This window comes from Oncorhynchus mykiss, chromosome 5 (assembly GCF_057628025.1).
Source record: "Oncorhynchus mykiss isolate SJ-2025 chromosome 5, ASM5762802v1, whole genome shotgun sequence".
Lineage (NCBI taxonomy): Eukaryota > Metazoa > Chordata > Actinopteri > Salmoniformes > Salmonidae > Oncorhynchus > Oncorhynchus mykiss.
The window spans coordinates 15,961,649-15,982,825 of NC_143026.1; the positions used below are offsets into that span (position 1 = coordinate 15,961,649).

The 21,177-nt window shown below is 42.9% G+C and overlaps 1 protein-coding gene across 2 annotated transcripts in view; it reads right to left on the bottom strand.

The window, feature by feature from the left end:
* Nucleotides 1–239: 239 nt before the first annotated feature.
* The window catches only part of setx (senataxin), a 67,530-nt gene continuing 46,592 nt past the window's right edge, over nt 240–21,177 (bottom strand). The window contains exons 17-25 of one of the 2 annotated variants that reach the window (XM_021601888.3): nt 21,016–21,087; nt 19,185–19,334; nt 13,912–14,019; nt 12,297–12,481; nt 4,936–5,028; nt 4,099–4,254; nt 3,768–3,863; nt 3,506–3,593; nt 240–3,414 (exon numbers count right to left, since the gene is read on the bottom strand). In XM_021601888.3, coding sequence (XP_021457563.3) covers nt 2,707–3,414; nt 3,506–3,593; nt 3,768–3,863; nt 4,099–4,254; nt 4,936–5,028; nt 12,297–12,481; nt 13,912–14,019; nt 19,185–19,334; nt 21,016–21,087 — 1,656 coding nt within the window. In that variant the 3' untranslated portion in view covers nt 240–2,706. The remainder of the gene's footprint in view (nt 3,415–3,505; nt 3,594–3,767; nt 3,864–4,098; nt 4,255–4,935; nt 5,029–12,296; nt 12,482–13,911; nt 14,020–19,184; nt 19,335–21,015; nt 21,088–21,177) is intronic. The other variant, XM_090233917.1, reaches the window with a different exon arrangement.

Below are 21,177 nucleotides of genomic sequence, written 5' to 3' on the forward strand. Positions count from 1 at the left end.
GAACTGAAATTAAACCAAAAATGGCACCATAACGTCCTAACAATAAACATTTAAATACCCATAAGGTTCTGAGAACAAAATGACAGTAATAGGCCAAAACATAACGGTCTCCACATAGAAATAGACTTACTAGAATAGGAAAAGACCCCTGAAACACTATTTATATGTTTCTCCCACTAAGAGATCGTCATTGGCGTGGAAAGCCAGGGTTTAAAGGATCATCCTAATGACACCCTAGGTACTGTGTGGCATCCTTTATTTGGAGTAGAATTTTATTAAAAAATAAACACTTCATTGAGAAAGTAGTTCCCCGTGTTAGTGGAGTCAGTGACATTGGATGTAAACAAGAACTACAGGTGAAATGCACTCACGCCGTAACAGGATGAACACATTTAGACAAAAGCACCACGAACACCTGGGAGGAATGCAAACAACCAAAAAAATAAGTGGGTGGGTGAGTGGGTGTCAGCATGCAATAAGACAAAAGACATTCAGGCGGTGGTAAAATAAAATCCTGTTCTAGTCTGTCTGTAAGGCATCTCTATTCTGGGCTCCGCTTCAGAAGAAGTCTGTATTGTTAACATGAAGGGCAGTGGGATGAACTGACACGTGTGGGGGAGATCCTCTGGGAGATGGGGCACAGATCAGAGACCAGCGTGGGAGTTGTCCTGGCTGAACCGCACTGATCTAGGACCAGATTCCCCTACCACACAGTCCTACACTCAAGCATTAGGAGAATGGAAACTATGGCCTTAGAGGAAAGTTGTACCTATGCCGATCAGAACTGGTGAAAGGATTGTGGTATGATGAGTTGTGTGTGTGAGACACACAAACAAGGCCCAACTAATAATGCTAGTGTACCATCTACCCGTGTAAAGTGAAAGATGTCTATAACAAAATGCACATTTTTATTTGCCCACTATTTTAGCAGTGGTTCAGAAAAACAAAGCATACAATGTTGACCATGGTCAATTTACTTTCCCTAACACTTTAAGACGGAATCAGCTGATTGGTTTGGTGAACAATAATATACAAGGCCATATTCAGTACGAAAACGTTCTCGAAAGATGCAGATAGAGATTCCACAAGTAGAGCCGACGCGACTCCTTATTCTGCATGTCAGAGATGCATGTTTGTTCTACATAGTATGTTTCTTTCTGAACGTTCCAAAACAATGAGTCCGGTTGAACATGCCCCAGGTGAACAAGCACCAATTGCAAATAAATAAAATAATTTTGCAGATTAAAATTAAATGTAAACAATTGTTCAATTTCAAATAAGATGATTCATTTATCAACTTAAAAAATATCTACATACTTGATTTGGTTTAAACTGGCACTGTGGTTCTTTTGGGGCACAGGTCTTAGAAAAACAATTTCTCCCAGAAACTATATTGCATTGAAATGGAGAAATTATTGTAACCATTACCTTCTAAACACTGTACAGTATCGTGACAGGTGACACGCAGAAGGAATAAAGCCATGTATACTTCACTGCAGTTGCTGAGAGTCACAGGAAGTCTTTGGTTCCAACATTTGAGGAGGTAGCTGGCCTGAAGTCCAACAGCGGTGAATAATACATAACCTTGTCTCTGTCGACAAGAAAGGGAACCTAAAATGAGTTTTGTTGGTAGAGGTGTGTGTGAGTGTGTGTGTGTGTGTGTGTGAAAATGAGCTTGTGTAAATGCACAGTGTGATACAACAAATAAAAGTGCATCCAATACCGTACAGACAAACCAGCAGAAGAAAGTGACCAGAGATGTCAAAGCTTCTCCGGGGCATAAAATGACATTTAACTGTACATGTCTCCCTATTTAGAAATACAAAATCTGTCCCACATTCTCCAGCTACAGCATTCACTTAGACTACGTATGGGTCCATGTTACAAATTCTATAAAGATACTTACATGTAACAACCAGGCCCATTCCAATCACAAAATGTAACCTTAATTGCCTCAGTTAATCAGCATCCTGGTGCTAAATAAGGACGACACTTTAAAAGCAAAATAAAAACTAAAATAATTGCCTATAGTCAAATAACTATGGTGGACGAGATATACTTTTGCACTTAATATATGCTATAAGCGGAAATAGTGTGTACTTAAAATTGTAATGCAACAGCCATTCTGTTAAGTGGGCTATACTACTAATAAATAACCAGGTATCAAACGTTGAGTACCAGCGACATTAGTCTTTGCGCTTTTATGAAGTCCAGAACATTTCTATACAAATGCAGAGCACGTAAGAAAATGAGATTAGGAAATTATAAAATTGTGAACCAAACAAAGAAAATGAATAAAAGTCACAGGCACAGTGCATTACCCTGGTTACATCTCTCAGTAATAAACTGGAAACACACAAGTACCAGTGTTATAGTACAAGTGCCCTTTCAAAAGGCCCCGCCCCCACTGTCCAAACAAAGGGCAGTTTTTTACAGAGAGGCCAGTGGCCAACCCACATACTCCAGCCATAACAGTCATTAAACAGCTTATTACAAAAACAATTACATTTATTACAGAAATAAAATTAACTGACTTGTAAATGATACAACAGCATCATATTACTGCTTGAGATGGTGAACAGTGAGGTTTTTGACTGACTGGTTGTCGAACAAACTACTCTGCGTAATCTCTTGCCCTTCCACTCTCGTTCCCATTCCCTGAATTTATCAGAAAGCACACCAATAAAAAAACAAACCAAAACAGAGTCAGTGGTCAGTCCTCTCTCTCCCCCTCTTGGAGTGGGTGGGAGGGATCCATCGGGGGTCTGGGTCTCGTTTCCGGGGGTGAGTGTGTGTGTGGTGGTTGAAGGCTGTAGCACTGTAGCGATTATAGTCCCTCTGACTGGGGTCCCTCGGTGGTCTGTTGACTCCATCTCCTGGGTATGGCGCGGTGATTGGTGAACGGTGTTGCTCTCTGTCCCTCTCCCTGACAGCCCATCTCTGGTTTTGGTACCCAGTTGGGTGACGCTGTTCTGGGCTGTTGCATCCTCGTGGATCCCTCTCAGCTCGTGGGTCTCTTCTGATCTCGGCTTGTGGGAGCCTGATTCTTTCAGCTCGCGGATTCCAGTCTGGTCTATGCTGGGGTGTCTGGACTACCAGACGAGGGTCTCTGGGCCTATCAGCGTCCTGGGGAGGGGATGCCGACCAGGGCTGCTGGGGGGAGTCCCTGCCCTGGGCGAACAGGGCTGGCTCAGAAGAGCGGCGTAGCTGGAAGGGAGCAGGCCTGGGGGGATCGGCGGTGGGACAGGGGGCAGCAGAGGGAGGGCCTGGTTCTCTGAGGGGGTAAGACGAGCTCCTGGTCAGCTCCTTTTTGAAGATCTTCCTGGCGTCCGTCTTGAAGGTCATCTCATTCGTTGATATAATGACGTCTCGTGTCGCGGCATCCTTGATGAGCGCACCCCAGTCTTGGTTTTCCTAGGACAGACACACAATCAACACGAGGCTGGAAAAGGAAATGCAACCAGACACAGGCCTCCATACAGATACAGGAGGTGGAGCCAATTACCTGGAGTGTCCGTAGATGGCCCAGAATGAACAGGCTAAACTTGGCCCGGGTGATGGTCACATTCAACCTCTGGCGATTCCCCAGGAATCTGGGGGGGGGGGGTCCACCATAGATCAGAAACTATACCCATACCCCAGGTAAGTACAGTACTCGTGGTATGAATACTACTTTACGTAAAGCGTTACATAAATCCAATTTGTTATATCATTACCAAGTATACGGCCTGGTCACATGACCTTACCAGGAAAGCTTGTACACTCACCCAATGCCGCCCTGCTCGTGGCTCGCCCTGACGCAGGAGACAATGACACAGTCCATCTCTCGGCCCTGGAAGCCTTCCACAGTGTCAACGTCCACCCTGGAATACAATTTTTATTTTGGTCTTTCTAGAGTCCCTTCACACTGCTAGCGGGGAACAACTACAGCAGAAAGGAAGCCATTTCTTTTGTCTCTAATGGTTCTGCAAGCTAAGACTACTGAAATGGCTTCCTTTTCTGGCAAATGGTTTATTTTTACACCAGCAGTGCGAACGGACCCTGGCAATCTACTAACCCCAATGAGAATGCACATTTATGGTGCAGCACCTGACTCACGTGAGGTTCTTGTTGACCACCTTGGCCATCTCGCGGTTGATGCGGTCCTTCTGGGCATTGTACGGCGTGATGACCCCCACCTTGACCTGCTGCTTCTCAGCCATCAGCCTCAGCAGGAACACTACCAGCTGCACCTCTTTCAGGTTGCTGAAAGACCTGGTGACCAGCCAGACGGCAATCAAACAGTCATTCAACATGTATTCAGTCACAAGCACTTTTCCACAATGTCATTAAAGGGATTGTTCAGCAAGAGGTTGGGAATTGGACCAAAAATGGTTGTTAACAATTGTTGGCCGTGGCTAGTTTAACAAAATCAAAGTGTGGATCGCAGTCACTCCCTGTCCCTAGACCAGGGGTATTCAACTCTTACCCTACGAGGTCCGGAGCCTGCTGGTTTTCTGTTCTACCTGAGAATGAATTGCAACCACCTGGTACACCAGGTCTAAATAGGTCTCTGATTACAGGGGAATAATGAAAACAAGCAGTGGAACTGTCTTCAAGGTCCAGAGTTGAGTTTGAAGGTCCTAGATCAAATGTGTCAAACTTATTCCATGGAGGGCCGAGTGTCTGGGTTTTCACTCCTCCTTTGTACTTGATTAATTAAGGTCACCAATTATTTAAGGAACTCCACACACCTGGTCGTCTAGGTCTTAATTGAAAGGAAAAACCAAACACTGCCCTCCATGGAATGATTTTTACGTGCCCTAGAATGTTGGAGATAAGAAACCAAATGTCTAAATCATGCAAAGTCACTGAACTATCCCTTTAACATGAAGCCTACAGTAGAATTAATTAAATGGGAGAAGTCATAGGAACATGATCCAGAGCATTTCTTACGCTCCCTCCTTGACCTCCTGACCGTCGGTCACGTCAAACACACGGTAGGGCAGGAGAGGCCAGCCAATGTTCCCCCTCCTCTCTGCAGTCTCACTGAAGACAGGAACACACACACAAATGATAGCCTAGTGGTTAAAGCATTGGGCCAGTAACCGAAAGGTTACAGACAAAGTACAACTCTGTCCTTCTGTCACTGAACAAGGCAGTTAACCTACTGTTCACCGGTAGGCCATCATTGTAAATAAGAATTTGTTCTTAACTTACTTGCCTAGTTAAATCAAGGATAAATAAATAAAAAAAATTGACATGCAATGTTAAACGCTTAAAAAGGAAAATTCCCGCAATTCACACCCTCATTTCTTGTTGTGCAGTATCAAGGCACGCAAAGGACATTAAAAGATCAAAGACCCAAATGCATCCTTTTAGAAACTGACATGCTCTCAGTATAGTGACGTACAGCACCAGTCAAACGTTGACACCTACTCATTCCAGGGTTTACATTTGAAAAAACGATTTTCTACAATATAGAATAATAGTGAAGACTATGAAATAACACATATGGAATGCAGTGACAAAAAAAAGTGTTAAACAAAATATGAAGCCACCCTTTGCCTTGACAGCTTTGCACACTTGGAATTCTCTCAACCAGCTTCATGAGGTAATCACCTAGAATTTAAATTAACAGGTGTGCCTTGTGAATTTGTAGAATTTCTTTCTTTATTGCGTTTGAGCCAATCAATTGTGCTGTGACAAGGTAGAGATGGTATACAGCACTCTGAAAGGTTTCTTCTAGTGCAGTCGCAAAAACCATCAAGTGCTATGATGAAACCAGCTCTCATGAGGACCGCTACAGGAAAGAATCTAAGTAAAATACATTTGGATTTGTTTAACGCTTTTTTTGGTTACTATATGATTCCATGTGTTATTTCATAGATTTGATGTCTTAACTATTAAAACCTCTTGAGGATAGGGAGACGCTAGCGTCTCAACTGGCCAATTGCCAGGGGAAATGCAGAGCGCCAGATTCAAATAAAATGATATAAAAATCAAACTTTCATTAAATCACACATGTAAGATACTCAATTAAAGCTACACTCGTTGTGAATCCAGCCAACATGTCAGATTTTAAAAATGCTTTTCGGCGAAAGCATAAGAAGCTATTATCTGATAGCATGCACCCATCTGCACCAGTAGTAAACAAAAGGGCTAGCGTAGCAGGCGCTACACAAAACGCTGAAATAAAATATAAAATATGCATGACCTTTGACGAGCTTCTTTTGTTGGCACTCCAATATGTCCCATAAACATTACAATTGGTCCTTTTGTACGATTAATTCCGTCCATATATATCGAAAATGGCCATTTATAAAGTCCGTTTGATCCATAAAAAAAAACAGCTTAGAAAAACGCAACGTCACTACAAACTACTTTTGTAATACAACGGTAGGTATTTTTAAATTTTTAATAATCGATCAAATTGTAGACGGGGCAATCTGTATTCAATACATGAACGAAAAGAAAAACTCTGCTCATCACGTCTTGTGCAACTCACAAAAGGGTCCCCCGTTCCGAGTTGGCCTACTTCCTGCTAAGACAAAGAAATAACCTCAGCCATATTCCAAACACTGGCGACATCGTGTGGAAGATGTAGGAACTGAAAGTATATTTCTATTAAATGTTCAATGGCAAAGACAATATAGGGAAGAGAGATGAAAAAAAAATGAAAAAAATAATTCTGAACAGTTAGTCCTCTGGGTTTTGCCTGCTACATAAGTTCTGTTATACTCACAGACAGGATTCAAACAGTTTTAGAAACTTCAGTGTTTTCTATCCAAATCTATGCATAATATGCATATCTTATATTCTTGGCATGAGTAGCAGGAAGTTGAAATTGGGCACGCTATTCATCCAAAAGTGGGAATTCTGCCCCCTAGCTTTAAGAGGTTTAAGCTACAACGTAGAACAAAATACAAATAAAGGAAAGCCCTTGAAATTAGGTGTCTGAACTTTTGACTTGTACTGTTGGTCATTCTGAACTTTCTCCGCAACATAATCAATGTTCCCTCTAAGCCGCGCCCAGTCGTACAATATCCCCGACATTGCCGCGCAGCTCATTAGCGCATTAGAAATATCAGCCCACGGAAAGCAGCACGAGATTGAACTTCGACGAAACTCTAGAGTTCTCCCTGTTAACACGATCAACGTTTCCCTTTAATGTGGCAATTGTGATCAAATCAACACAATATCAAATCAAATATTATTTGTCACCTCACAGTGAAATGCTTACTTACAAGCCCTTCAACAACGCAGCAATACCCCCCCCCCCCAAAAAAAATAAGTTAAGAGCAGCAGTAAAATAACAATAGCGAGGCTATATACAGGGGGGTTCCGGTTAGTCGAGGTAATATGTACACTACTGTTCATAAGTTGAGGTCGCTTAGAAATGTTCTTGTTTTTCAAAGGAAAGCACATTTGCTTCCATTAAAATATAAAATTGATCAGAAATACAGTGTAGACATTGTTAATGTTGTAAATGACTATAGTATCTGAAAACGGCTGGTTTTTATTGGAAAATGTACATAAGCGTACAGAGGCCCATTATCAGCAACCATCACTCCTGTTTTCCAATGGCACATTGTGTTAGCTAATCCAAGTTGATCATTTTAAAAAGGCTAATTGATCTTTAGAAAACACTTTTGTAATTATGTGAGCACAGCTGAAAACTGCAGTGCTGATATTAAAGAAGCAATAAAACTGGCCTTCTTTAGACTTGTTGAATATCTGGAGCATCGATTGCAGGCTCAAAATGGCCAGAAACAAATTAACTTTCTTCTGAAACTCATCAGTCTTGTTCTGAGAAATGAAGGCTATGCCATGTGAAAAATTGCCAATAAACTGAAGATCTCGTACAACGCTGTGTACTACTCCCTTCACAGAACAGCGCAAACTGGATCGAACCAGAATAGAAAGAGTGGGAGGCCCCGTGCACAACTGAGCAAGAGGACAAGTACATTAGAGTCTCTAGTTTGAGAAACAGACACCTCAACTGGCAGCTTTATTAATAGTACCCGCAAAACACCAGTCTCAACGTCAACAGTGAAGAGGCGACTCCGGGATGCTGGCCTAATTTTATGTTGTTTTAAATTGACAAAATGTGCTTTCTTTCAAAAACAAGGACATTTCTAAGTGACCCCCAACTTAACAGTAGTGTACATGTAGTTAGAGTTATTAGACTATGACTATGCATAGATAAGAGAGTAGCAGCAGCTTAAAAGGGCAATGCAAATAGTCATTTGATTAGATGTTCAGGAGTCTTATGGCTTGGGGGTAGAAGCTGTTAAGAAGCCTCGGACTTGGCACTCTGGCACTGCTTGCCATGCGGAAGCAGAGAAAACAGTATGACTGGGGTGGCTGGAGTCTGACAATTTTTAGGGCCTTCCTCTGACACTGCCTGGTATAGAAGTCCTGGACAGCAGGAAGCTTGGCCTCGGTGATGTATTGCGCCATTCGCGCCACCCTATTTAGTGCTTTGCGGTCGGAGGCCGAGCAGCTGCCATACCAGGTGGCGATGCACCTGTTGAACCTTTTGGAGGATCAGAGGACCCATACCAAATCTTTTCAGTCTCCTGATGGGGAATAGGTTGTGTCATATCCTGTTCACGACTGTCTTGGTGTGTTTGGACCATGTTAGTTTGTGACGTGGACGCCAAGGAACTTGAAGCCCTCAACCTGATCCACTACAGTCCTATCAATGAGAATGGGGGAATGTTCATGTAGTCCACAATCATCTCCTCTGTCTTGGTCACATTGAGGGAGAAGTTGTTGTCCTTGCACCACACGGTCAGGTCTCTGACTACCTCCCTATAGGCTATTTCACCACTGTTGTGTCATCGGCCAACTTGATGATTGTGTGCGAGTCATGCCCTGGCCGTGCAGTCATGAGTGAACCGGGAGTACAGGAGGGGGCTGAGCACACATCCCTGGGGGGCCCACGTGTTGAGGATCAGCGTGGCGGATGTGATTGTTACCTACCCTTACCACATGGGGGCAGCCCGTCAGGAAGCCCAGGATCCAGTTGCAGAGTAAGGTGTTTAGTCCAGGGTCTTTAGCTTGTTGATGAGCTTTGAAGGCACTATGGTGTTGAACGCTGAGCTGTTGTCAATGAACAGCATTCTCACGTAGGTGTTCCTTTTGCCCAGGTGGGAAAGGGCAGAGAGGAGTGCAATAGAGATTGCATCATATGTGGATCTGTTGGGGCGGTATGCAAATTGGAGTGGGTCTAGGGTTTCTGGGATAATGGTGTTGTGAGCCATGACCAGCCTTTCAAAGCACTTCATGGCTACAGATGTGAGTGCTACAGGTCGGTGGTCATTTAGGCAGGTTACCTTAGTGTTCTTGGGCACAGGGACTATGGTGGTCTGCTTGATACATGTTGGTATTACAGACTCAGACAGGGAGAGTTTGAAAATATCAGTGAAAACACTTGCCAGTTGGTCAGAGCATGCTAGGAGTACACGTCCTGGTAATCTGTCTGGCCCAGCGGCCTTGTGAATGTTGACCTGTTTAAAGGTTTCACTCATGTAGGCTGCGGAGAGCCTGATCACACAGTCGTGCGGAACAGCTCATGCTCACATGCATGTTTCAGTGTTTCTTGCCTCGAAGTGAGCATAGAAGTTAGTTAGCTCGTCTGGTAGGCTCGGGTCACTGGGCAGCTCACAGCTGTGCTGCCCTTTGTAATCTAATAGTTTGCAAGCCCTGCCACATCCGACGAGCGTTGGAGACGGTGTAGTACGATTCGTTCTTAGTCCTGTATTGACGCTTTGCCTGTTTGATGGTTCGGAGGAGGGAATAGAGGGATTATTTTTATAAGCTTCCAGGTTAGAGTCCTGCTCCTTGAAAGCGGCAGCTCCACTATTTAGCTCAGTGTGGATGTTGCCTGTAATCCATGGCTTCTGGTTGGGGTATATACATAATATTAGCCACTTTCAAAGCAACATACTGAAACAAAAAATAACTATGCAGGAGATTTTGTTGTAGGCCGAATTCAGTGTAGGATTCTATTGCAATTCTAACTCAGCCGGTACTCACAGACCTGAGCGGCATAACCAAATCAGAGCTGCCATAGGCCACTATGCAAAAAGACCATTGTCATATATGGATCTGTGCCATTTATGTTGAACTGGACGGTGTTTACAGCATGAGCAGTCATGAGGAGATGCACTCGTTTTGAGATCAAAGCCAGAGCTGCATGTAGCCATGTGTGCACATTTTGTTCATATCCTTTGCTAGTTAGTGAGTTACTATCCCAGTTATAGATCATTTGTAGGCAGCAATAGGGGAGTGATTGCTTCCTCCAAAAGCTATTTGAAAAGCAAGTCAAGTAAAGAACATTGTCTTGAAGGGGCAGTGTTGTATTTTGAGACAGGCTTGAATAAGCCAAGTAGCCAATAGGCAGAGGGTAGCATAATTTGTCTGATTCTCTGTAATAAGGCTATTGGAATAATAATGCATAAAGTGGTTTCTTGCATCAAACAACATTTTCAGTCACCTTGTCTGAAGGACAAGTGGATAAACAGGTTAACGTCAACTGAAAAGTGGTGATACATATGTATTCACCAATTTTGCTATGAAGCCCCTGAATAAGATCTGCCACAACCAATAACCTTAAGTCACATAATTAGTTAAATAAAGTCCACCTGTGTGCAATCTACGTGTCACATGATCTGTCACATGATCTCAGTATATAAACACACACGTTCTGAAAGGCCCCAGAGTCTGCAACACCAAGCAAGCAGCACTATGAAGATCAAGGAACTCTCCAAACAGGTCAGGGACAAAGTTGTGGACAAGTACAGATCAGGGTTAGGTTCTTAATTTTTTTTTGCAAACTGAACATCCTACTGAGCACCATTAAAATGGAAAGAATATGGCGCCACAAACCTGCCAAGCGAGGGCCGCCCACCAAAACTCACAGACCAGGGAAGGAGGGCATTAATCAGAGGCAACAAAGAGACCAAAGATAACCTTGAAGGAGCTGCAAAGCGCCACAGTGGAGACTGGAGGATCTGTCCATAGGACCACTTTAAGCCGTACACTCCACAGAGCTGGGATTTACGGATAAGTGTAAAAAAAAACATTTGGTGTTCGCCAAAAGGCATGTGGGGAAACTCCCCAAACATATGGAAGAATGTACTCTGGTCAGATGAGACTAAAATTGAGCTTTTTGGCTATCAAGGAAAACGCTATGTCTGGTGCAAACCCAACACCTCTCATTACCCAAGAACAGCATCCCCACAGTGAAGCACGGTGGTGGCAGCATCTAGCTGTGGGGATGTTATCCATCAGTAGGGACTGGGAAACTGGTCAGAATTGAAGGAATGATGGATGGCGCTAAATACAGGGAAATTCCTGAGGGAAACCTGTTTCAGTCTTCCAGAGATTTGAGACTGGGACGGATGTTCACCTTCCAGCAGGACAATGACCATAAGCATACTGCTAAAGCAACACTTGAGTGGTGTAAGGGGACACATTTAAATGTCTTGGAATGGCCTAGTCAAAGCCCAGAACTCAATTCAATTGAGAATCTGTGGTATGACTTAAAGATTGCTGTACACCAGTGGAACCCATCCAACTTGAAGGAGCTGGAGCAGTTTTGCCTTGAAGAATGGACAAAAATCCCAGTGGCTAGATGTGCCAAGCTTACAGAGACATACCCCAAGATACTTGCAGCTGTAATTGCTGCAAAAGGTGGCTCTACAAAGTGTTGACTTTGGGGGGGGTTGATTAGTTATGCACGCTCAAGTTCTGTTTTTTTTGTCTTATTTCCACCAAGGTGGTAGGCATGTTGAGTAAATCAAATGATACAAAAACAAATCTAATTTAATTCCAGGTAGTAAGGCAACAAAATAGAAAAAATGCCAAGGGGGGTGAATACTTTCACAAGCCACTATATGTGTACAACATTAAAGACCTACATCACTATACCGTGTGTCAGTTTCAAAAATGTATTTTGCACGCCCTGATACTGCACAATGACTAAGTGAATTGCGGCTGGGGTAGGTTTCTCAAAAACGAGACAAAACTAGAAATAAAATAAAGAAAGTGTCTGGAAACCTCCATAGCATTAACATAAAAAAAAAGAGATTTACTTCAGAAATAGGAACAGTCGCCATTAATAATGCAGCACTGTGCACACCACTACACTCAAACAAATTGTGTTCAATGATAGGTGCATTAAGTTTTAATTAAATATTTGCTCACAATCTCTCCAGCTTTAGGAACATGAAAACCATAACTAGACAATTCATTCCTACTGAATCAAGTCCGTGTGTCTTAAAGGCGTGGGCAGGGAGGGAACCTACCTGTCAGTTTTAAGGGCCTTGCAATAGATGTGCTTGGAGGGGAACTCGCAGATTTCGGGGTGCATGCGGTACTGGCAGCTAAGGAAGACCACAGGGCTGGGCTTCTTGTTCTCCTTACAGTAGCGATCCAGGTTCTTCACCAGCCGAGCCATCAGGGACTGGCCGTACTTCAACTCCTTCGCTTTCTGACAGAAGAAAAATCACACATTTAAATGCAACACTTAATCTACCTAACACTAAGCCTTTTAATGTACAGTACCAGTCAAAAGTTGACACACCTACTCATTGGAGGATTTCTTTATTTTTACTCTTTTCTACATTGTAGAATAATAGTGAAGACATCAAAACTATGAAATAACACATATGGAATCATGCAGTAAGCAAAAGTTTTCAATCAAAATATATTTGGGATTCTTCAAATTAGCCACCCTTTGCCATGACGACAGCTTAGCACTCTTGGTCTTCTCTCAACCAGATTCAAGAGGTATGCATTTCAATTAACAGGTGTGCCTTGTTAAAAGTTAATTTGTGGAATTTCTTTCCTTCTTAATGCGTTTGAGCCAATCAGTGTTGTGACAAGGTAGGGGTGGTATACAGAAGATATCCCCATTTGGTAAAAGACCCAGTCCATATGATGGTAAGAACAGCTCGAATTAGCAAAGAGAAATGACATTCCATCATCACTTTAAGACATGAGGGTCAGTCAACACGGACAATTTCCAAAACGTTGCAAGTTTAAGCGCACTTGCAAAAACCATCAAGCACTGATGAAGAAACTGGCTCTCATGAGGACCGCCACAGGAAAGGAAGACCCAGAGTTACTTCTGCTGCAGAGGATGAGTTCATTAAAGTCACCAGCCTCAGAAATTGAAGACTAAATAAATGCTTCAGAGTTCAAGTAACAACCAACTGTTCAGAGGAGACTTCGTAAGTCAGGCCTTCATGGTCAAATTGCTGCAAAGAAAATCACTATGTGACCAAGAAGGAGAGCGATGGAGTTTTGCATCAGATGACCTGGCATCAATCCAATTCAGATGGTTTGGGTTGAGTTGGACCGCAGAATGAAGGTAAAGCAGCCAACAGGTGCTCATCATGTGGGAACTCCTTCAAGACTGTTAGAAAAGCATTCCAGGTGACAACCTCATGAAGCTGGCTGAGTGAAAGCAAAGCTGTCAAGGAAAAGGGTGGTTACATTGAAGTACTGCAAATATAAAATATATTTGGATTTGTTTAACACTTTTTTGGTTACTACATGATTCCATGTGTTGTCATAGTTTTGATGTCTTCACTATTTTTCTACAATGTAGAAACGGGTAAAAAAATAAAGAAAAACCCTTGAATGAGTAGGTGTCCAAACTTTTGACTGGTAATGGATATCTATAATGGGGAGAAACAAGCAGCCAGGGGAACACAATGAAAATACACAGTCAGAGCGTTGGGCCAGTAACGACTGACAAGGTAAAAATCTGTCCTTCTGCCCCAGAACAAGGCAGTTGGCCTACTGAGGAACAGTAGGTTGTCATTGTAAATAAGAATTTGTTCTTAACTGACTTGCCAAGTAAAATAAAAATCTCTTGCAGGTGTATTTTCAGGTAGTGACAGTGAGCTGCAGTACCTGGGAGATAACCGTAGGGGGCAGTTGATGGGGGTCTCCCACCAGGATGAGGGCGTTGCAATGGTAGAGCAAAGGGATGAGAGTCTCCGTCTCGGTGGCCTGCCCTGCCTGCACCACACAACGAAATGTGTTGGACGGGGGGGAAATGCTCTTGGTTTCTCACATTCATACTGAGGCAGTGTGAAGGTGTTTTCATATAGTGCATTCAAAAAAATATTCAGACCACTTGACTTTTTCCCACATTGCTACATTACAGCCTTACTCTAAAATTGTTTGGAAGTGTTTTTCCCCGCCTCAATCTGCACACAATGACAAAACAGGTAGATTTTTTGCAAATGTTTTAAATTATAAACTGAAATATCCCATTTACATAAGTATTCAGACCTTTTAACCTCTTGAACCTCTGGGGGCAGTATTTCATTTTTGGATGAAGAACGTTCCCGTTTTAAACAAGATATTTTGTCACGAAAAGATGCTCGACTATGCATATAATTGACAGCTTTGGAAAGAAAACACTGACGTTTCCAAAACTGCAAAGATATTGTCTGTGAGTGCCACAGAACTAATGCTACAGGCGAAACCAAGATGAAATTTTATACAGGAAGTGAGCCAGATTTCGAATGCGCTGTGTTCCAATGTCTCCTTATATGGCTGTGAATGCGCAAGGAATGAGCCTACACTTTCTGTCATTTCCCCAAGGTGTTTGCAGCATTGTGACGTATTTGTAGGCATATCATTGGAAAATTGCCATAAGAGACTACATTTACCAGGTGTCCGCTCGGTGTCCTCCGTCGAAACTATTGCGTAATCGCCAGGTGCGTGCATTTTTCCATTTTGAACAGAGGAGAAACAAAACTGCCACGAGTGATTTATCATCGAAGCCGATACCGATTAATCGGCCATTTTTTAAAATGATTTGTAATAAAATCAAATCAAATTTTATTTGTCACATACACATGGTTAGCAGATGTTAATGCGAGTGTAGCGAAATGCTTGTGCTTCTAGTTCCGACAATGCAGTAATAACAAGTAATCTAACTAACAATTCCAAAACTACTGTCTTGTACACAGTGTAAGGGGATAAAGAATATGTACATAAGGATATATGAATGAGTGATGGTACAGAGCAGCATAGGCAAGATACAGTAGATGGTATCGAGTACAGTATATACATATGAGATGAGTATGTAAACAAAGTGGCATAGTTAAAGTGGCTAGTGATACATGTATTACATAAGGATACAGTCGATGATATAGAGTACAGTATATACGTATGCATATGAGATGAATAATGTAGGGTAAGTAACATTATATAAGGTAGCATTGTTTAAAGTGGCTAGTGATATATTTACATCATTTCCCATCAATTCCCATTATTAAAGTGGCTGGAGTTGAGTCAGTGTCAGTGTGTTGGCAGCAGCCACTCAGTGTTAGTGGTGGCTGTTTAACAGTCTGATGGCCTTGAGATAGAAGCTGTTTTTCAGTCTCTCGGTCCCAGCTTTGATGCACCTGTACTGACCTCGCCTTCTGGATGATAGCGGGGTGAACAGGCAGTGGCTCGGGTGGTTGATGTCCTTGATGATCTTTATGGCCTTCCTGTGACATCGGGTGGTGTAGGTGTCCTGGAGGGCAGGTAGTTTGCCCCCGGTGATGCGTTGTGCAGACCTCACTACCCTCTGGAGAGCCTTACGGTTGAGGGCAGAGCAGTTGCCGTACCAGGCGGTGATACAGCCCGCCAGGATGCTCTCGATTGTGCATCTGTAGAAGTTTGTGAGTGCTTTTGGTGACAAGCCGAATTTCTTCAGCCTCCTGAGGTTGAAGAGGCGCTGCTGCGCCTTCTTCACAATGCTGTCTGTGTGAGTGGACCAATTCAGTTTGTCTGTGATGTGTATGCCGAGGAACTTAAAACTTTCTACCCTCTCCACTACTGTTCCATCGATGTGGATAGGGGGGTGTTCCCTCTGCTGTTTCCTGAAGTCCACAATCATCTCCTTAGTTTTGTTGACGTTGAGTGTGAGGTTATTTTCCTGACACCACACTCCGAGGGCCCTCACCTCCTCCCTGTAGGCCGTCTCGTCGTTGTTGGTAATCAAGCCTACCACTGTTGTGTCGTCCGCAAACTTGATGATTGAGTTGGAGGCGTGCGTGGCCACGCAGTCGTGGGTGAACAGGGAGCACAGGAGAGGGCTCAGAACGCACCCTTGTGGGGCCCCAGTGTTGAGGATCAGCGGGGAGGAGATGTTGTTGCCTACCCTCACCACCTGGGGGCGGCCCATCAGGAAGTCCAGTACCCAGTTGCACAGGGCGGGGTCGAGACCCAGGGTCTCGAGCTTGATGACGAGCTTGGAGGGTACTATGGTGTTGAATGCCGAGCTGTAGTCAATGAACAGCATTCTCACATAGGTATTCCTCTTGTCCAGATGGGTTAGGGCAGTGTGCAGTGTGGTTGAGATTGCATCGTCTGTGGACCTATTTGGGCGGTAAGCAAATTGGAGTGGGTCTAGGGTGTCAGGTAGGGTGGAGGTGATATGGTCCTTGTTAAAATCCCCAGCTACAATGAATGCAGCCTCCGGATAAATGGTTTCCAGTTTGCAAAGAGTCAAATAAAGTTCATTCAGAGCCATCGATGTGTCTGCTTGGGGGGGGATATATACGGCTGTGATTATAATCGAAGAGAATTCTCTTGGTAGATAATGCGGTCTACATTTGATTGTGAGGAATTCTAAATCAGGTGAACAGAAGGATTTGAGTTCCTGTATGTTGCTTTCATCACACCATGTCACGTTAGCCATAAGGCATACGCCCCCGCCCCTCTTCTTACCAGAAAGATGTTTGTTTCTGTCTGCGCGATGCGTGGAGAAACCCGTTGGCTGCACCGCCTCGGATAGCGTCTCTCCAGTGAGCCACGTTTCGGTGAAGCAAAGAACGTTACAGTCTCTGATGTCCCTCTGGAATGCCACCCTTGCTCGGATTTCATCAACCTTGTTGTCAAGAGACTGGACATTGGCAAGAAGAATGCTAGGGAGTGGTGCACGGTGTGCCCGTCTCCGGAGTCTGACCAGAAGACCGCCTCGTTTCCCTCTTTTTCGGAGTCGTTTTTTTGGGTCGCTGCATGGGATCCGCTCCGTTGTCCTGTTTATAAGGCAGAACACAGGATCCGCGTCGCGAAAAACATATTCTTGGTCGTACTGATGGTGAGTTGACGCTGATCTTATATTCAGTAGTTCTTCTCGACTGTATGTAATGAAACCTAAGATGACCTGGGGTACTAATGTAAGAAATAACACGTAAAAAAACAAAAAACCGCATAGTTTCCTAGGAACGCGAAGCGAGGCGGCCATCTCTGTCGGCGCCGGAAGGGAATAATGACAATTACAACAATACTGAACGAACACTTATTTTAACTTAATATAATACATCAATAAAATCAATTTAGCCTCAAATAAATAATGAAACATGTTCAATTTGGTTAAATAATGCAAAAACAAACTGTTGGAGAAGAAAGTAAGAATGCAATATGTAAATTTGTAAGACAGCTAACGTTTAAGTTCCTTGCTCAGAACATGAGAAGATATGAAATCTGGGGGTTCCTTTAAACATGAGTCTTCAATATTCCCAGGTAAGAAGTTTTAGGTTGTAGTTATTATAGGACCATTTCTCTCTTTACCATTTGTATTTCATATACCTTTGACTATTGGATGTTCTTATAGGCACTTTAGTATTGCCAGTGTAACAGTATAGCTTCCGTCCATCTACTCGCTCCTACCTGGGCTCGAACCAGGAACACGTCGTTTGAAGCACAGCGAGGAGCTGCTGGCAAAACGCACGAAAGTGCTGTTTGAATGAATGCTTACGAGCCTGCTGGTGCCTACCACCGATCAGTCAGAATGCTCTATCAAATCATAGACTTAATTATATTACACAGAAATACGAGCCTTAGGTCATTAATATGGTCGAATCCGGAAACTATCATTTCGAAAACAAAACGTTTATTCTTTCAGTGAAACACAGAACCGTTACATATTTTATCTAACGGGTGGCATCCATAAGTCTAAATATTGCTGTTACATTGCACAACCTTCAATGTTATGTCATAATTACGTAAAATTCTGGCAAATTAGTTCGCAACGAGCCAGGCGGCCCAAACATCCTGTTGCATATACCCCGACTGTGTGCAATGAACGCAAGAGAAGTGACACAATTTCACCTGGTTAATATTGCCTGCTAAACTGGATTTATTTTAGCTAAATATGCAGGTTTAAAAATATATACTTCTGTGTATTGATTTTAAGAAAGGCATTGATGTTTATGGTTAGGTACACGTTGGAGCAACGACAGTCCTTTTTCACGAATGTGCACCGCATCGATTATATGCAATGCAGGACAAGCTAGATAAACTAATAATATCATCAACCATGTGTAGTTAACTAGTGATTATGATTGATTGATTTTTATAAGTTTAATGCTAGCTAGCAGCTTACCTTGGCTTCTAACCGCATTCGCGTAACAGGCGGTCTCCTCGTGAGGCAGGTGGTTAGAGCGCTGGACTAGTTAACCGTAAGGTTGCAAGATTGAATCCCCGAGCTGACAAGGTAAAAATCTGTCGTTCTGCCCCTGAAGTTAACCCACTGTTCCTAGGCCGTCATTGAAAATAAGAATTTGTTCTTAACTGACTTGCCTAGTTAAATAATGGTGTTAAAAGTATTTTTTTTTAAATCGGCGTCCAAAAATACCAAATTCCGATTGTTATGAAAACTTGAAACCGGCCCTAATTAAATCGGCCATCCCGATTAATCGGTCGACCTTTAATATAGATAGTTGTTTGTCTTTCCAAATCATGTCCAATCAATTGAATTTACCACAAGTGGACTCCAAGTTGTAGAAACATCAAGGATGATCAATGGAAACAGGATGCACCTAAGCTCAATTTCAAGTCTCATAATAAAAGGTCTGAATAATTACGTAAAACTGCCCCTTTAAGAGCTAGCAAATGATTTTGTACCTCGTGTTATTCAAACCCCATAATCAGATAAATAGCCTATGAAGTTATTTTGTAGCCTCCACACATATTTTGGCATGTCTTTGTGTGAGTCCTTGACAATCACTAATCAATGTCCAAAAACGGCACAATTTATTTCTGCTTCTCATTTGTGGCACCAATGTGAGTTATGGGTGCTGCAGCAGCCTAGTGTGCTTGCACACCGTGAGTCTCCAGGACCACTTTGGTAGAAGGAACAACTATTGAAATGCGGCCAAAGAGCTCCAAAATCTGACCTCGTCCACAATGACGCAGCTAAAGGGCTTGTGTCCCAGGCGCCGGAACGCCGACTCCAGGACGGTGCTGCCGCTGGTGCTCAAGGTGCAGCAGACCACATGGGCATCTTGCAGTACCTGGGCCTGGGTTTCCTGCTTCCTAATGCGAGACTGATAGTGGGAGGAAGAAGAGAGAAAAATGTAGAGAACGAGTTCGACAGAAAGAGGGAAGAGAAAGCATGAGGGTAATGAGAGAAAGAAGCATTTCTAATTAGAAGTCTTTCCCATTAAAGCCGTTTTTCTCCTTTCTTTAATCCATCCTGAATAATAACTCCTCTAATGAGCCCTCATACACATGACAACGTTGCTAAGGTCATCCATGTACACTACCGGTCATATTTAGAACACCTACTCATTCAAGGGTTTTTCTTCATTTTTACTATTTTCTACATTGTAGAATAATAGAAGACATCAAAACTATGAAATAACACAAGGAACCATGTAGGAAGCAAAAAAAATGGATTTTTTTTTTTTTTTAGATGAATCTTCAAAGTAGCCACCCTTCGCCTTGACAACTTTACACACTTGGCATTCTCTCAACCAGTTTCACCTGGAATGCTTTTCCAAAAGTCTTGAAGGAGTTCCCACATATGCTGAGCACTTGGCTGCTTTTCCTTAACTCTGCGGACCGACTCAGCCCAAACAATGTCACTCTCGTTGAGGTCGGGGGATTGTGGAGGCCAGGTCAGCTCTCCTTGGTCAAATAGCCCTTAGACAGCCTGGAGGTGTGTTGGGTTATTGTCCTGTTGAAAAACAAAACGATAGACCCACATTGCGCAAACCAGATGGGATGGCATATTGCTTCAGAATGCTGTGGTAGCCATGCTGGTTAAGTGTGCCATTAATTCTAAATAACCTCCCCCATGCTTTACGGTGGGAAATAGACATGCGGAGACCATCCATTCACCCACACCGCATTTCACAGACACAGCGGTTGGAACCAATAATCTCCAATTTGGACTCTAGAACAAAGGACAAATTCCCACCGGTCTAATGTCCACGGCACATGTTTCTTGGCCTAGGCAAGTCTTTTATTGGTGTCCTTCAATCGTGGTTTCCTTGCAGCAATTCGACCATGAAGGCCTGATTCACGCAGTCTCCTCTGAACAGTTGATGTTGAGATGTGTCTGTTACTTGAACTCTGTAGCATTCATTTAACCTGCAATTTCTAAGGCTGGTAACTTTAATGAATTTATCCTCTGCAGCAGAGGATATCTGGGTCTTCCATTCCTGTGGTGGTCCTCATGAGAGACAGTTTCATCATAGTGCTTGACAGTTTCTGCAACTTCACTTCAAGAAACTTTAAAAGTTCTTGAAATGTTCCACATTGATTGACCTTCATGTCTTAAAGGACTATCATTCAACTTTGTTTATTTCAGATGTTCCTTCCATAAATTGAACTTTCTTTTGTATACCCCCCTACCTTGTCACAACACAACTGATTGCCTCAAACACATTAAAGAAAGAAATTGCACAAATTAACAAGGCACACCTGTTAACTGAAATGCATTTCAGGTGACTGACTACCTCCTGAATCTGGTTGAGAAAGCCAAGAGTGTGCAAAGCTGTCATCAAGGCAAAGGGTGGCTATTTGAAGAAACTCAAATATATTTTGATTTAACACTTTTTTGGTTACTACATGATTCCATATGTGTTATTTCATAGTGTTGATATCTTCACTATTATTCTACAATGTAGAGAATCATAAACAAAGAAAAACCATTGAATGAGTAGGTGTTCTAAATCTTTTGACATGTAGTGTATATAATGGTTATGTGATTGAGGGCCTTACTTTTTTGAGTTGGAGGCTGAGTGTCTCTCTCTCTTGGAGCATTCTGGACTTCTGTGCTGCCAGCTCATGGTACTACACACCAGCCAATGGAAGACGCAGGAAGAGAAATCATGAAAAGCAGAAAAATTTAAAAACATGCCATTCCATCATATTTTTAAAGGT